This window comes from Mizuhopecten yessoensis, unplaced genomic scaffold, assembly GCF_002113885.1.
Source record: "Mizuhopecten yessoensis strain PY_sf001 unplaced genomic scaffold, ASM211388v2 scaffold716307, whole genome shotgun sequence".
NCBI lineage: Eukaryota > Metazoa > Mollusca > Bivalvia > Pectinida > Pectinidae > Mizuhopecten > Mizuhopecten yessoensis.
Genome location: NW_018480051.1, coordinates 285,307 through 302,260, shown reverse-complemented (window position 1 = coordinate 302,260; position 16,954 = coordinate 285,307). Strand labels below are relative to the sequence as shown.

General features: G+C 36.0%; 2 protein-coding genes across 2 annotated transcripts in view; one reads left to right on the top strand and one right to left on the bottom strand.

The window, feature by feature from the left end:
• Positions 1–8,085, bottom strand: part of LOC110442875 (trichohyalin-like) — a 19,324-nt gene extending 11,239 nt beyond the window's left edge. Inside the window, exons 1-7 of the mRNA XM_021486717.1 lie at positions 7,999–8,085; positions 5,863–6,017; positions 4,683–4,735; positions 3,661–4,125; positions 2,611–2,800; positions 1,303–1,469; positions 242–343 (exon numbers count right to left, since the gene is read on the bottom strand). Of these exons, the coding sequence (XP_021342392.1) occupies positions 242–343; positions 1,303–1,469; positions 2,611–2,800; positions 3,661–4,125; positions 4,683–4,735; positions 5,863–5,899 (1,014 nt within the window). The 5' untranslated portion in view covers positions 5,900–6,017; positions 7,999–8,085. The remainder of the gene's footprint in view (positions 1–241; positions 344–1,302; positions 1,470–2,610; positions 2,801–3,660; positions 4,126–4,682; positions 4,736–5,862; positions 6,018–7,998) is intronic.
• Positions 8,083–16,954, top strand: LOC110442876 (density-regulated protein homolog). The gene is made up of 7 exons (XM_021486719.1): positions 8,083–8,164; positions 12,805–12,937; positions 13,670–13,689; positions 14,116–14,200; positions 15,093–15,257; positions 15,800–15,939; positions 16,849–16,954. The coding sequence occupies exons 2-7, from the start codon at positions 12,811–12,813 to the stop codon at positions 16,891–16,893; spliced, it is 582 nt and encodes a 193-aa protein (XP_021342394.1). The 5' UTR covers positions 8,083–8,164; positions 12,805–12,810; the 3' UTR covers positions 16,894–16,954.

Sequence of the window (16,954 nt, the reverse complement as noted above, 5' to 3'; positions counted from 1 at the left end):
GTTCGGAGTGGAAAAAGAATTAAGTGGGGCTAGAACGAGTTTGTGAACACTGGACTTCAAATTGTTATACTATCGCTCTAACCAACTGAGCTATCTGGTCGTCAGAAGTGTGCTGGCCCAACAGTGATACAGATATCTCCAAACGGAAGTTATAGGGGAGGTTACTGTACATAGGAAAAACCACAGTGCAGTGGGACAGGGATACTTAATGTAACATTTAGTGTTACTATAAATTTCCCACCTTTAGTTTGACCAAAGTAATCATTTCGTGTTCCCTGGCCTGGAGTTGACCAATGGTACTAGAGAGTTCTCTCTTGGACATACTAAGTGACTGGTTCTTCTCCTGAAATATACCATGGCATAAAGGAAAATTAAGAAAGACTACAGCTATGTGCGTAATATTTTCCAGAAGACACAACTCTAATGTATATAATTAAAAATTAATGGAAGATTATACAGCTAAATAATTAATCACCTGATAAATTTCTAATAAATGGAAATATCTGAAAGATAGCTTAATAATAACAAGAATTCCATGGGAGTGGATGTGTCGCCTGCTCAGAAAAGAGTTTTAGCTTGAGTTATCGCGTAAAAGATATGGGAACTCAAGATATCGCACGGAAACCTTGTTTCGGACAACACAACCGACGCTGACGACAAAGTAATACCTATATAAAAATATACTGTATACTGCAAAATTTTTGCTGCAGTTCATTTTTTTGCTTTTTTCACCCTCCGTGATGAAGATGAATTTATTACGGCGAATACATATAAACAACACAATATACACAGTAATAAGATGTTAAGGGCGAAATTAATTTCATTGATTTCATGGGTGAAGGGCAAAAATTTCCTCATATACAGTAGTAGATTTATCTAAAGGTTAGCATGTGCTTTTGAAATGAAATGTGCTAGTTAAAATGAAAACCAATCTGATTAAAACCAGATCTTTAATTCCACTCCAACACTCTACGTTCCGGTCAAAGTGGAACGTGGAGTTTCGGAGTGGAAATAAAGATCTGGTTTTAATCAGATTGAAATGAATGAATGATTCATTGTGACCTAAGAATTTTTGTACAGAATTTCCTCCTCTTCCAAAAAAAGCAAGATGAACTTAACTTAAATTCACCAATGATTTTTGCCTTTAAAGAAGAAGGCTATGAGGCTGAAATACTGGATCTGTTATTAACAATGGCTTTATCTAATGAAATAGTTTTCATACTTTTTGATTTTAAATTACAAGGTCATTATTAATCTTGAAAAAGTTCAGGAATTATTTTTTTTTAATATATATTAATTTACCTCCAGATCATGTATGACAGACGTGTGATGGCTGTTCTCCGAGCTCAGCTTGGCTAGCTGCTCCACTGTCGACTCCAGCGTGGAGCTGTGGTTATGGCTCTCGTTCTTAAGTGATTTGAGTCGTGATACAGCATTCTTTAACTGTTTGTTTCTCTCATTTAACTCACCTGTGTAAAATTCAGGTGAAAATTAACATAATTGCCATTATTAGATCAATATATTATTGTTCAAGATTATATTGAACACTCAATTTTTATCAAATGAATTGTTGCCATGTTTTGAGCAGAGTCAAAGTGAAGAACATGTTTTTCTTAATGTTTACCACAGTAAAGCCAAATACAAAAAATGTTGTGTTTCCACTTACCTTACCTTATTGGCATTTAGTGATAGGCACTGTTAAAGTCAGAACTCCTGCTCTATGTAAGCATGGTAAAAATATTTTCCCAAATTAAAAAAATTGCCTAGTTTTTCTGAGGATGATAACGGAAACACAAGTAAATGATTGTATTGGGTCTAATTACGTTACATATATATATCAGTCGCATGATTTAATAATACTGTGTCATTTAGTGAAAACACCCATGTCATATTTATATATATATAATTATCAATTAATGACATTTGTTGAGGTCAATATGTGGTTATATGGACCTGAAAAGAATACATTAATGGAGACAAAGGCAAGGTTAACGTAACTTTTCAGGTCTATATAACCACATATTCACCTCAAAGAAATACTTTACTTATTACATAAGATATGAAATTATGCTGTTTTTATTTTAAAACAAGATGGAATGTAATAAAAACCATCAAAAAGAAAAGGCTTTCATTTGGCAGAGAGCACTGTGTTGTTACATTTGAGAGTGATGTCATATAGAGAATACACGTATAGACCTGCTGTTTCTAAAAATAGTGACTCAAGAGCTAGAGTCAATACCATAAAATATCAACCTGCACATGATCATAACCTAACCAATGAGGATGTGGTAAGAACTTGTGTCATCTAATACATTAGTGTATTTATCAATCAACTAAAAATATACATTTATGGATTTTTGTGAAGGTGAAAATGCATGATGTGAACCAACAAAAATTACAATATTGACAGCTCGGCAAAGATCATTTATCAAAAGCTCTAGATTTTTCAAGAGAAAATTTCATTGAAAAAATTCCACTGTACAGAATCTGTTAAATTCCTCACTCAGAAAACCAAACCCTGAATTAGACAGCATCGTTTCCATGTTGGTATGTTTAAATATGTGTATACAAATTTCCCTATAACCATGATTTATTTTCAAAAGTACAAACCGTCATATCTAGCACATTTCTGTTCCAACAACAGGATTCGCTGTCTGTCTTGTTCCCATGACAACAGCTGATGTTGGTGGGCCGCCATCATATCATTAAGTTCTCTGTCTCGATCTCGGAGCTCGGCGACCAACAACTGAATTTCCTGCCTTTGCTTCTTAATAGTCAAGTTCTCTTGTTCCGAGCCATTCTGATGAAGATAAAATACAACATGACATATCGTCAGGAGAATAAGTAAAGAATCTTAAACATTATACAGAAGAAAAAAATCAATATTTTCTAAAAAAAAAATCCAAAACACACAATACACAAATATAAATTACCAATACCACATATATCTTAATCTTACATCAAACCAGAGCCTGTATTCATGAAACCATTCTAATGCTCAAGCATGGATTTTGTGCTCAAACCTTGGACAAAATGTGATATTTTATTTACGTATTTTTTATTCATCACTGGAAGAAGAAATTGGGCTTGAATACAGAATCTGTGCTTGAGCATGAGAACGGTTTCATGAATACGGCCCTGAGCTAGACAATAAGGATATAGCCCAATAGTGTTAGACAGGTGAAATTTCCAGCTGGACTAGTGGTTCTAAAAACCACGAGCACAATAGACTAGACCAAATTAGATATTACTTATCTTGTTAAATGATATGATATTGGGTAAGTGGAATTTCCTGTGGACTAGTAAATATTAGAAACTATTACCCCAATTGACTAGTGGTATTCAAAATTAATTTCTAGCCCTGCACACACAGCACAAGTTAGTGCAGGTACCATTTGAGAGGGTGAACTTAACATTGCAATTGTCTTTATAGGAATGCTCGGCGATCGAGACGGAGGCAAACATTTTCAATATTTACTATGAAAATATAGGTCAGGACACCAGAACATTCCAAAATCAACTCAGAGGCTAGTATTCTAAAATTGAAAATGTACACCCCTTAATTCAGTAGAAATATCTTGTAGTCAAAATAAAAAAAATAATTGTTCACTTTACATACATATTGTAAATTAAAACTATTAATATAATTTTTAAACTTACCTGTGACCTTAGGGAGTATTTTTCATGGGCTGTAGACGGACTGGTCATCGCTACAGATACTGTCTTCATCATACTTGCATGACCGCTAGGGTAATGTCCACCTCCAGACTGACCAGGACTGGATGGCTGGACAAACCTAGTTCTCTGTCCAACTGGAGAACTTCCTTCTTCATTGTTCCGACGATTTTCAAATAAATGACTGTAGATGCTGTCAGCAGGAGGGTTTTTTGAGACGCTTCCATCAAAGGGAGGGTACTGTTGTTGAGGCATCTCACTTGGAGGCGGAGTGTGAGCTAAGGGTGCCACTCGTCCGGTAACATGGCTTCGGTCATGTGGGCGGGTCTTTGAATGGTTGGCGTGTCTCTGTGGAGGAGGTGGTGACCTAAATCCGCCAGTATGTGGTGGTACGCTGACAGTTTTCTTAACGTGAGCTTTCTTTTTGGTGGAAAATGGAGGAATGGACGACTGTAAAAAAAACCATCTTGTTTAAGCGTAAGGACTTTTCAATGTTTTCTTATAATTTGCATCTTATTCATCTTATATGACGACATATAAGTAAGTCAAAATAGCTACACATGATTAGTTGATGAAAAATTCAAGAGAAAAAAGAAATAGAAAACAATGTAGTATCAAATACAATACATGTATGTAGCATATTTAAAGTCTGATAGCCTTAAGCTGGGGTCATCCTTAAAAAGTAGTTTCATATTAGTTTCCCTACTCAGATTTTTTTCAATAGATAGCTCTAGGTAGCAAGGGATTCTTTTTTTACATTTTCAAAAATATCATGTCTTCATACAAAAAGTCTAAGTTTCAGTGATTTTTCAGCCAGATAGAAAATGTTTGCCAATCAAAAAACAAAAATTGTGTAGGTGCCATTTTTAGTGAAAGTCAGTCGGGAAACTGCACACAAACAATTTTCAAGGTATGGCCTAGTGTTATCATCTCCATCACTACCAGCTAAATCCCATCATGTGACATTGATGAATGTACAAATGTACATGTATATACTCAATTCTTACCTTGACAGGTGTGCTGTGGATAATGTCTTCTGCATTGGATACTGGCAATATACCTGTGAGAAAAAAATAGTGAACTATTATCCTTATAAGAAGAGATATTAAAGGCCAAGCTAAAAATTGTTTATGTTTCTGGTACATGTAGTGGTAACCCTTAACTTCCTATCCAGAATTTGTTTCTGCCTACACAAAAAAGCACTGTTAAAGTCAAGATCACTCTCCTTTTTAAACCACATAAAGTAANAGCAATAGGTCACTTGAGCTAAAGCTCAGGTGACCTAAAAAAGTGTGTTACCTGTACCTATTTCGTCTTTGCGTATTGCAGAGTTATCTTCTCTTGGGAGCAGGTATTGATTGTTACGTCATTGGTTTGTGCGATAAAATTACGTCGTTTTCTCAAAAATTGATGATGTTACCCTCTCAAACAAGTGACGTAACAATCAATACCTGCCCCCAAGAGAAGATAACTCTGCAATACGCAAAGACGGAATAGCTAACTACCCTATTTTTATCAAGCCTGGTTACAGGACACAGTTATTTATTGTTTGGCCTAAAAGTTTTTCACTTGTAAAAAGTGAATGGCATAACTAAAATGACATAATTGTAATAATCTCTTTTGTGTAAGTTTTGAAAATTTCACATAAGAAGAGATATAGAAGGTCAAGGTGATCATGAATTAAACAGGAATCAAATAATTATATAATTAGCGTGTCTCAAAAACCACTGACTTGTATATATATTTACATTACAATAAACTCTACCACTAGAATAGCTCCCTACTGATCAGTGAGTGATCTGTTCTTTTATGTTAATTAATGGATCATTATTTCCCTTTATTTTGCTGCTGTCTATTATTTATACCTAATAATGATATAATAAGTTGATGATCCATATATACAACTGGTAATTTAAGAAAAAGACTGATATTGGCTTAGCCTTAAGCCAGACCGGGGTTTGAATCTGGGACCCTCCAAATTCTAGACCCGCTCTATCAATTGAGCAAAATGTACCTTGTCGTTGGCAATCAATCCAGTCCAGTTCCGCTACAGTTTTATTTTTCTTATTCCCTATTCATCTATATTCTTGTAATTCTAATGTTTTATCAATAAACTATTTAAATAGCTCCCCTATCGCATACCTATATATGCCTGAAATAATACACATGTACCAACATCATACATACCTGAATCATCTAAAAATGTCCCTGGTTGAAAATCCATTCAAGAAGTCCAACATGAATACAATTCATAAATCAAACTGTACTGCAGGTTGGCATAGAGCTAGTCTTGTCAATGTTTGTTCAGTTAGAATGGAAGATTTCTAGGTTCCAACCAGTGGCTGAAAATTAAAGGGAAATAATACAATAATATGATACTGTACTAGGTGTGACAACATAACATGCTTGTTCATGGTACTTTATTTTTGTTCTTTTGTGAACAAACTGTATATTCTGAAGTTTGGTTATATTTTTCATGGTTTCGTAGTTACATTTATTTCAGCTGGAGTCAGATATGGCACGTAAATTTACCCAATAAACCCAACACAAGTGTCGATTTACCCAATAAAACCCAATACAAGTATCGATTTACCCAATAAAAACCAATACAAGTATCGATTTACCCAATACTATTTAAGTATATATATTTATATAAAGTTAAAAATACCCAATATAAGTAACAATGTTGTGCGGACCCGGGTATTTTTGGCAAGATAGTCGTTATTTGGAACTACTTAATTCAATCTATTCCATTTCAAAATATTTCATTGTTAATACAAAGATAAATACACTTATTATAGAAGAAATATAATAATACATATACAATATTAACAAAGGGACCAGACAACAGGCTTATTCTTTATACATGTAAGTCTTTTCCTATGGAGACTTATTTGGTATATCAGTTTTATTGGGTGTTCACTTGCTGTATTGGGTAGTATTGGGTTGTATTGGGTAAATCAATGTTTGTATTGGGTAAATCGGCGCTTGTATTGGGTATATTGCTGTTTGTTTTGGGTTGTATTGTGTAAATCGACGGACCCGTCAGATAAGGTGACAGTACCCAAATTGGATCACCAAACCATCATTTTATTCATTCATTGAAAATTCTGAGGATGAATTATATTCATTTATGGTTGTATCAAAGGAAGAATATTGATGGATGTTCTTACAAAAAGAATTAGCACCCGGGACTCACATGAAATATTTTTAGAACGCTCTGAAGTCACCTATCAGGGGTTCCGGTTTTTGCGAATGTCAGGACCCAAATCGTAACATGTAAACAAAACACTGACATTTGAGTTTGAATTCCTTTTTCTGGTGCTATTTGAACTTAAAAACTAATCATCTGTAGACTTAAAATGGTACATGGCTATCTATTCTAATCTATAATGCTACATCATTATTATAACTGATCTGTTGACATATTTATGGATTTAAAATTATTTTTGCATGAAGTATGTGATCCGATGTGGGTCCTGCCACCTTATACATAAATCAACGGGGCTCATTCACTACCTGGTTACCATTGATGCTCAAAGCTAGTCGGAGTTTCCTCCCGCCATGACACCAGACTTCAGACATTTTGACAGATCAATGTCTACACCAGACATCAATCTGTACTGTCAAAAGGTCTAAAAAGTCTGTTGTCAGGGCCAGAGGAAACCTGGGCTAGTTCAAAGCCAGTCTCAGAGCAAATTACTTTAACTTTTAATTATAAATATACGTTTGTCATTTTTTTAGGAAGAAACTCATATAAAACTGTGAACCATCATTTCGGAAGTTACTGTTATAAATATAAAATCAAGCACAGATATATGCAATAGATTTTTTTTTAAAAGATGAGAATTTGATAATTATAATCATACAGAGGGTACTCCCATAACATGAGAGGCCGCTGGTCGGCCTTTTTTCTATCGGATATGATTTTGCCGACTGCGACGGCGCCTGTCAAAAGTTTTTCGCCGCGTAAAACCTCTAACATTATTGGAGTAACAGAGGGGGTGATGGGGCCGGACAATGTTGGAGTAATAAGCTCTGCGATGTGCTTCACTCAAAATCAAGCATAATGCTCCTGTCTATGTCATTTAAGAATCGCATGTTTAAACATTTTGTTTAATAAAGTGTTAAGTGTATTGAGAACCTTTCATATATATTTAAAGGGTTGGTAACATTTAAAAAAACATAATAAACAAAACATGCACAGACCCATCAGCATGGGTCTGTGGGTAAGCCGGTAGGGTTTGTTTAAATGTGATCCTCGCACACATAGAAAATACAGATAAGAACAATTATAAATTATTGATTATTAGACCAACCTACCAAATATCGTCATGCAAAAGAACCAAAACACTGTAAATTCAAATAAGCTGCAGGAAGGACAAGTTTAGCCGTTTTTGAATTGTTTACAAAATTTCCCTTATCCGGTTCCTGTTTCAATGCGCATGCGTCTGTCAGCCGGCTACTACACCATTTCCGGGAAATCCATGTGAGTATATTCTGTTAAGTACTGAGTAGAACTGTTTTGTTGTAGATTACTGCTATTGATTTCAGTAATGTGTATGTTTAATCTGTACAACCGTAGAACGACTGCTAATCATGGGAGACATCCATGTATGATTTAACAGATTTCGTACGTAGCAGTGGCAAATGTCCAAAAATATTTCACAGCTGCGCTGAACACAGGGGTCTGAGATCAGAAATGAGAATAAGCTTCCATATTTGTTTGGACCTTAACCGAATGGTCCGATGGGAATGTTAAAAGACATTTAAGGAGTGTTGATTTAACACCCACACTAAGTCTAGAACGTCAAAATACTCCCTTCACATCGGAAGAAGGCCAACTATACATGATGTACATGTATCTCAGGCCCCTGTGGTATTTGCTTATATTATTACATGTTGATATATGAGTGGAATGCGACTTGTTATGTGGGCACTCGCTGATAACTCGCGCCGACGTAAAGCCTTATGCAGTCAGTTTACATATATAAAACGGCTGACACTGGGTGCTCTGAGGATGACCAACTTAAAGTGTAACGTTCCGGGGTCCGTACCCTAGTCACTTCTAAGGATCCATGTGCTGTAGGCTTAGTTATAACTTTACTACAGTTGCAAATATATACAAATATGTGTTACTACCTTGTAACCAGCATACCTATTACCTAATGCTTAATACATGATATGAACAGAATAATTACTGCACGACTATAGAACTGTTACCAAAGCTATCTGCTCTGTATCAATATAACACACTACCGTACAATCCAGGCAGTACACAACTCGACTACCTAGTCCTGGCTAGCCCTAGTCACTATAGTTGCCCTATAGTCAACTACCTAGCTATATGACCTAGTCGCGCAGATCACGACAGCCTTATACTAGTATACAGCTACGGCACTGTCTAATGACAACGACTATCCCTAGTCACGACTAGCCTGGTCACGACTACCCCTAGTCACGACTAGCCTGGTCACGACTACCCCTAGTCACGAGTAGCCTGGTCACGACTACCCCTAGTCACGACTACCCTAGTCACGAGTAGCCTGGTCACGACTACCCCTAGTCACGACTACCCTAGTCACGAGTAGCCTGGTCACGACTACCCCTAGTCACGACTACCCTAGTCACGAGTAGCCTGGTCACGACTACCCCTAGTCACGACTACCCTAGTCACGAGTAGCCTGGTCACGACTACCCCTAGTCACGACTACCCTAGTCACGAGTAGCCTGGTCACGACTACCCCTAGTTACGAGTAGCCTGGTCACGACTACCCCTAGTCACGAGTAGCTCTAACGACTATACCTAGTCACGACTACCCTAGTCACGAGTAGCCTGGTCACGACTACCCCTAGTCACGACTAGCCTGGTCACGACTACCCCTAGTCACGACTAGCTATAACGACTATACCTAGTCACGACTACCCTAGTCACGAGTAGCCTGGTCACGACTACCCCTAGTCACAAGTAGCCTGGTCACGACTACCCCTAGTCACGAGTAGCCTGGTCACGAGTAGCCTGGTCACGACTACCCCTAGTCACGAGTAGCCTGGTCACGAGTACCCTGGTCACGACTACCCCTAGTCACGCCTAGCCTGGTCACGACTAGCCTGGTCATGACTACCCCTAGTCCCGACTAGCCTGGTCACGACTAGCCTGGTCACGACTCCCCGAGTCACGACTAGCCTGGTCACGACTCCCCGAGTCACGACTAGCCTGGTCACGACTACCCCTAGTCACGAGTAGCCAGGTCATGACTACCCCTAGTCACGACTAGTAATAACGACTATACCTAGTCACGACTACCCTAGTCACGAGTAGCCTGGTCACGACTACCCCCTAGTCACGACTAGCAATAACGACTATACCTAGTCACGACTAGCACTGCACAGCCTATGTCCGTGACACCTTCTGTCTAACGGTATCTCGCTACAGCACTCAATCGTTTATTTAATATATAATCCAGGCAGTGTGTGGATCAAGGCAAGACTTATTCAGTCACTTCTATCTTTCCAACACAAAGCCAGTCTCGCATATATTAGGTACTTGCGAACCGTCACTGCTGTACACACGCCGAGATCAGAACAGAACTGGGCCGATTGCCGCTGGATTCTGACTATTTATACTCTCTTGCTATCGTAGCGACACCTAGCGGTGAGTGAGGTATAATCACTGGTACGTTTTAATTGTACCTCGAAAACTATCCGTCTTCTAAGCGTTCAAATTACAGAACATAACACAAATGATTAACGCCAAGAGATCAATGTATCTAACCTGAACAATATGCTAAATCAACGAAGGTAGGATTACGATATGTACATTCATCACACTAGGTTCTGGCGTTCTCTGGTATCTGCGCTGCATTCGACTTGGGTGCAGTCACTCCCCGGTGCACTCTGGCATCCCTAACGTCAACCCCATGCACGTCACCCTCGCCACAACCTCCACCATCACAGTCCGATAGTTATCCTCACTCCATCAAGTGTATCGTACAATATATTGTTCCATGCTTGCTCTCACCTGCATGTTGACTACTTAATCCACAGTACCAGGTCCGTTGCCCAGGGGGAGCCCTTAGGGCTTCTGTCAGCGATATATGTCGTAATCCTATACAGGTATCATTACAGATAAGATACACACTTAATAAATATACAGGTCAACGTTATACAGCAAAAATTATCGCACTCATTACAATATGCGTCCCTTGTTCAGTGTTCACAGGGAGAATCAACTCTTCCCTTTCTCACGGACATAGCAGAAACAGATTTCAATTACCATTAGTAAGACGGCCATTTTAAAAATAAGTCTTGTACAAAGATTGTCATTGTTCTTTAATATTTTGCATTAAATTTTGCTTAAATGTTTAAATATTAATGACTTTTGCACTAGGATCGAGAAGGAATTTCCCATTACACTTTACGGTTCTGATGATGGTTATTCTAGCTACCTGAAACAGCTTTGATATTGATAAATCATTTCCTGTAAAGAAAAAATATAATATACCTTGCGGGACTTTTATGAGAAAAAATGGAAAAGAAATAAACAAAATATAATTATAAACGACAGTTTTCTGAGTGGAAAAAAAAGGTCAGCACGTCTAGACCAGGATTCGAACCCTGGACTTCAGATTGTTTAACTTTCTGTCTAACCAATTGAACTACATTGTACCTGGTCAACAAAAGTGTCCTAGCCCAACTGAGCTATCCAAACTTAAAGGGAGGTAACTGTAAATAGGAAAAACTACGGTGCAGTGGGACAAGGATCTAATTGTTCAACTAATATTAATAATTATAACGACACATTAGCTTTAGTTTGTACTTCTTATAGGATTACAGCACTCACCTTAAGCATCTTATTTACTATAAATATATATAGTCCCACTTTAATTTCTAAACACTAAAATTTCCTGTCATTTAGCAACAGATGCAGTTGTCTTTACTTTGTGATTCAAGATCCATAGGCTACCCTTAGTGATTTCAGTAAGTCCTTATTCCCACTTTAATTTCTAAACACTAAAATTTCCTGTCATTTAGCAACAGAAGCAGTTGTCTTTACTTTGTGATTCAAGATCCATAGGCTACCCTTAGTGATTTCAGTAAGTCCTTATTTCAACAATCCGCCTAGTTTGCCAACATATACAGTCACAAAAGTTTAATTTACATTTAGTAGTTATATAGAAGCCACTTCAAAAAGTACTGGACACAGGTATCAGTTGAATAGCTAATTTGTAAAGGTAACCCATGAACAGCTAGTTCTCAGTGTACATGTATATATAATGTCATATGTACATTGGTCTGGTGCAGACAACTATGATTGTGCACTAATGAATTAGGCTGTCACTACTGTCTACATCAAATTCAATATTGCCAAAAGATTTTTATTATCAACATAAGGCCAAAAAAAGTATGTTCATGTATGTATGTTTCAGGTACCCAATCAACCTACTATCTACTTACCTCCAACCCTAACACCCTAGCAATTTTATCTCAATCGGATAACTAGGTTGCAAAAAATTGATGGGCAAACAAATAAGGCTGTAGCTCTACTATATCTACAAAGGCAGGTATCGAAACTGAATTCAAATCCCATATCATTTTAAAAGACATATTAATAGTTTTTGTGATTTTTTTTCATTTCTTAAATAAGCCCCCCTCCCAGAAATATAATAAAACTAAATCCTGGCTCCTTATTTTCGTCAGTCATGTCACCAGAAACATACATATTTTGTTTACCTTATTATAACATAACATACATGTTAATTGCATATATACTTGCCAACTTTTTGAAATTGTGATGAGGGAAATTGCCAGTGTTCAGAATTAAAAGCATAAATAGCATGTGTGTATATACCCCTAGGCCAATAATAACACTTTTAAATGGCATCTTTTGAGTTGTTCTTTTAGATGAAATCCTCATATCTTAAATAATAGGAATAGTTTAGCAAATTCACTGGTTTGAAAATGCTTGTTTTAGGGACCTAAATCATGAGTCTCCCTCCTAAATAGGGAGAGTTTGCAGGTATGTAATGATATAATTGCTGGCAAGTCAGAAATGGGAAAAACAATGCCAGCTAGCTAGATGACTGTCACACTGAACAATTAAATATAAACATTCCGATATAATTTCAGTAAAACATGGCTACAGCTGTACCAGACGAACCGGTAGTTATACCTGCCCCAGCCGCTGAGGGGCGTCAGTACCTGGTGTATGAAGGGCCGAGATCTGATATCACTTACCCCATGAAGGTTTTGTACTGTGGAGGTCGGTATAATAAATCATGACGGTAAAAATAATGGATATCAAAATGTGAATCAATAAATAGTAAATATTCACAAAAATTATTATATATTATGTTTGAGAAACAAAATGTGAATCCGTACATATTTGTTGTTTGAAATATCAAAATGTGAATCAGTACATATATGTTGTTTGAAATATCAAAATGTGAATTTGTTATGATTCCTAAAAACAATTACGTTGTATGTTTGAAATATCAAAATGTGAATCAGTACATATATGTTGTTTGAAATATCAAAATGTGAATTAGTAATGATTCCTAAAAACAATTTTGTTTTATGTTTGAAATATCAAAATGTGAATCAGTAGTGTCAGTAAATATTCATAAAAATTAAGGATCTTTAGTCTGTCTAGCCTGTAGGGTGCCTTTACTGGGAAACTTTCTCCCAGTCAAATATTCGTCCTTCATCGATAAAAACCTTGTTCACGTAGTGTTTATTTCTTCCTTCTCAAGTAATTAGATTACGATAAATTGTATGTTGTATATATTAATATTTGATGTCATGATAAATTCCCCCTCATTGAGGAGGACGAAAAAGGTGGAAGTTAAACTGCAGTGAAAATTTACCGAGATGCAGAAGCTTTAAGTTAATTAGCAGGTATTAACAACGCTCACCATTTTTTTTAATCTTTACTATACATGTGTTTAAATATATATTTGTAAAAGTTTAAAAAAAAAAACACTTTTTGTTTCAGAATGTTCCATGCCACTTGAGGTGAGTTTTTAAGGAATATTTCTATGCAAAAAAGTACACATTCTGTTACGACAACAATTTAATTACTGAGTTATCATGGGTCAACATATTTAGTCACAAAGTATTACAGTACTAATGAGTTATAACATATAGAGTCACACCTGTTAATTAACAATTTACCAACATTGTATGCTGTTAGAGGTTTTAGGGGTAAACAATTTCGTTTTAATATACTAGGCTGTAACCAGATTTTGAAGAAAAAATAATACAGATACTTGCTCAGCCTAATAATTTTATATTAAAAAACGAATGTACATAATATATTTTGTCTTTATTTATCTGATCAGATTCTTCACTATGTCTGTCTTGGTAACAAGACTTGTAAGAGTTGTTTCCCTTTGAACCTGAATCTTGTGTATGGTAGGAGCATTATTTTTCTGTTTTCAGTTCTGCGAGTATTACCCAAACTATGAGAAGTGTAAGAAGTGGCTGGAGACAAACTTGCCCGATCAGTTTGAAAAGCTAAAGGCTGGTATGTTCATTTATTTCTGTCCAATATTTTGTACCCACTACTTATCTTTTAGTTTAACTCATCAAATCTGTATAACAGGGTTTGATATAGCTATTGTATATTTCTGGCATCAGTTTCACAATGTTCTTTGAAAGAAATTCCCAAAGTTAGAATTTTCTACAGGAACATTTTACTGACTTGAGATGTTCCTTAACCTCTGTAGGCTTTCTTAAGGAACATTTTATGCTAAGAAATTTATTTCTAAAGTTAAGAAATGTCTGTTTAACACTTGGGACAGGAAAATCATCATGAACTCCTTCACCCGTACATTTTTTAATTGGACTTGCCCAGTCTTTGATATGGTAAGGTTCAAATGTGACTATAGGGACTAAATAAGGTTTATGATATGCAAATATGATCAGCTTCATAGCACTTATCCTAAAGACATTATTAAAGTTTGTGGGCTTGTTGAAGGCACATGTTCTCCTCTAAGTTTGAGGAAGTATACTACTTTCATAACATGCACCATATGTTCTGCATCACAATTTAATGTACATACTAAAAAATTATACCAAAAATTCAGTCATGGGTGGTAGATTTAGAGGGCTAAAAAAGTTCACAATTTAAAGCTACAGTTTTTGGTAGTCGTGGCACAGGGATGCTTAAATTTGGGACTTCTAAAGATATTTGAACAAAATACTTTGTGCATAGACATAAATGTATCGCCACTTTGTGCTTACGCCTGTGTTTTATTCCAGAGTTCATTTCAGAATCCCTATCTTAGTGTCAATTCTGTTGCAGAAAATTTATCTCAAAAACGCTCTCTCATATACTCTTTGACAAATATAGCTTTATAACAATCATTTTTTGAGATAGTGAGGATGGAGAGATAAAAATAGTGTTCTCTGTTTAGATGGTGAGGATGGAGAGACTGGAGATGCAGAGAAGAAAAGACAGAAGAGAGGAGGGAAGGGACAGGTAAAAGCCAAGAAGAAGGCCGAACCTCAAGGAGTCAACCTGGGATACATTAAACGTGGAAAGAAGAAGAGCACAATTATTACTGGCCTCTCAACCTATGGTAAATTGTCTTATTTTAGATAGACAATCAAAAGGAAATCTTGATAATGACATGAAAATTACATTTAAAAAAAGGTTACGATGAAAAGAATTTTATTGAAAAAAGGGGGTGTAATTTTGAAAGGAAAAAGAGAGAAGAAAAATTTATAAAGAAAAAACAACAACATACAATTAAAATTTAATATAAAAAAATAATTGATTAAAGCAAACTAAGATTTTTTTTATAATGATTGGGGCTACACGTGTGACCATATCATAATAAACATATTTTGTTAAAGAGAAAAAATTGGTACGTGGAAAAACTATAATAGTCATCGGGTTATCATGATATCTGATATCGTCATACCAGTAAGTGGGTTTCTCTGTATAACAAAATTTATTAAAACTAACTTTAAGAAAATCTTATGAAAAGTAACATATATCTGAATTTTAGTGCTGTGATGGGTTTCAAAACAGCTTCAAAAGTAGTAAAATTGTTTTTTTTGTCAAAGTACATAAGATGATTTATTTTACTGTAAACCAAACTTTTCACATCTGTTGCAGAAATTGATCTGAAGGAAGCCAGTCAATTCTTCTCCAAGAAGTTTTCGTGCGGCTCATCCGTGGTTGCTGAAGATGAAATATCTGTCCAAGGAGATAAACGGGACGATCTGTTTGATATTCTCTGTGAAAAGTGGCCTCAGGTACGTGAACTCATGAATTATGTCAGCAATATTATTGTCAAACTGTTTAAATTCCAGCACAAATAAATAAACTTTCAGGCATTTCATGTAGAAATAGAAGACAAACCCAATTAATCACCCAAGGCGACAAAGCAAAGCTATATTCAATTTCGATATATCAATTATAATATGATAAATTCCTGGAACTTGAGTAAGTCTACCGTTGGGCAAAAGATAAACTCAAATTTGTACAGGTCTGAAACTAATCTTGATGTTAAAATGTGGTCCCTCTTTGAATGTCCACTGTCATGTGCCATGTCAGAAATAAATCGCCAGAATACAGCTTTTCTATTGCACAAAATCATGGTATGTACTATAATTCATCAATTTTGCTTATTTCAATTAACGCACTGGAAAGAATTGGTGCAGCATTTCAATGGGGTTGCACTCTAAAGTCACCATCAGAGCCATGCTATCCCAAGGAGTCAAATACACCAACATACCACCTCAGTACACATACCTACATGTACGCATACGAAAACACACGTTGAGGGCAGTCTTTATATGACCGTATAGCTGTTAATATAACATTAAAGAAATTAAACCAAACTTAACTTAAGCTACAGATTTATACTTGCTAAGTGGTGTGAAATGATACACCTATTCATGTGCGTACAGGCAATGTTAACTCATTCACCTCTGAAATTTCATAATGAACTATACCAACCTTTGAATTGGAAGAGTTCAAATGTGTCTTCAGGAGTGAATGAGTTAATCTGGTCGATTTCACAGGCAAATGAAACGGACAACACTTGTTGGTTTCATAGTGTCCAACTTGAGGAGAAACTGAAGTATTGATCTTTGATAGAAAACAACTGTTTAAAACAATTATAACGATTAAATCTTATATCAAACTTTTCTTTCTTTCAGATTGATGAAGATGGTATAGATGACATTGGTGAAGTAAAGAGATGATGAAAATATTTAAATAATTTATCTTTATATTTGAATGCCATTAAATCAAATACACACTCTT

Excerpts from the sequence above, each read along its gene's own strand:
- LOC110442876 (XM_021486719.1), top strand. The coding sequence starts at position 12,811 with ATGGCTACAGCTGTACCAGACGAACCGGTAGTTATACCTGCCCCAGCC. Across the intron at positions 13,690-14,115 it reads AATGTTCCATGCCACTTGAG|TTCTGCGAGTATTACCCAAA; the intron begins GTGAGTTTTTAA and ends TTCTGTTTTCAG. Across the intron at positions 14,201-15,092 it reads GTTTGAAAAGCTAAAGGCTG|ATGGTGAGGATGGAGAGACT; the intron begins GTATGTTCATTT and ends TTCTCTGTTTAG.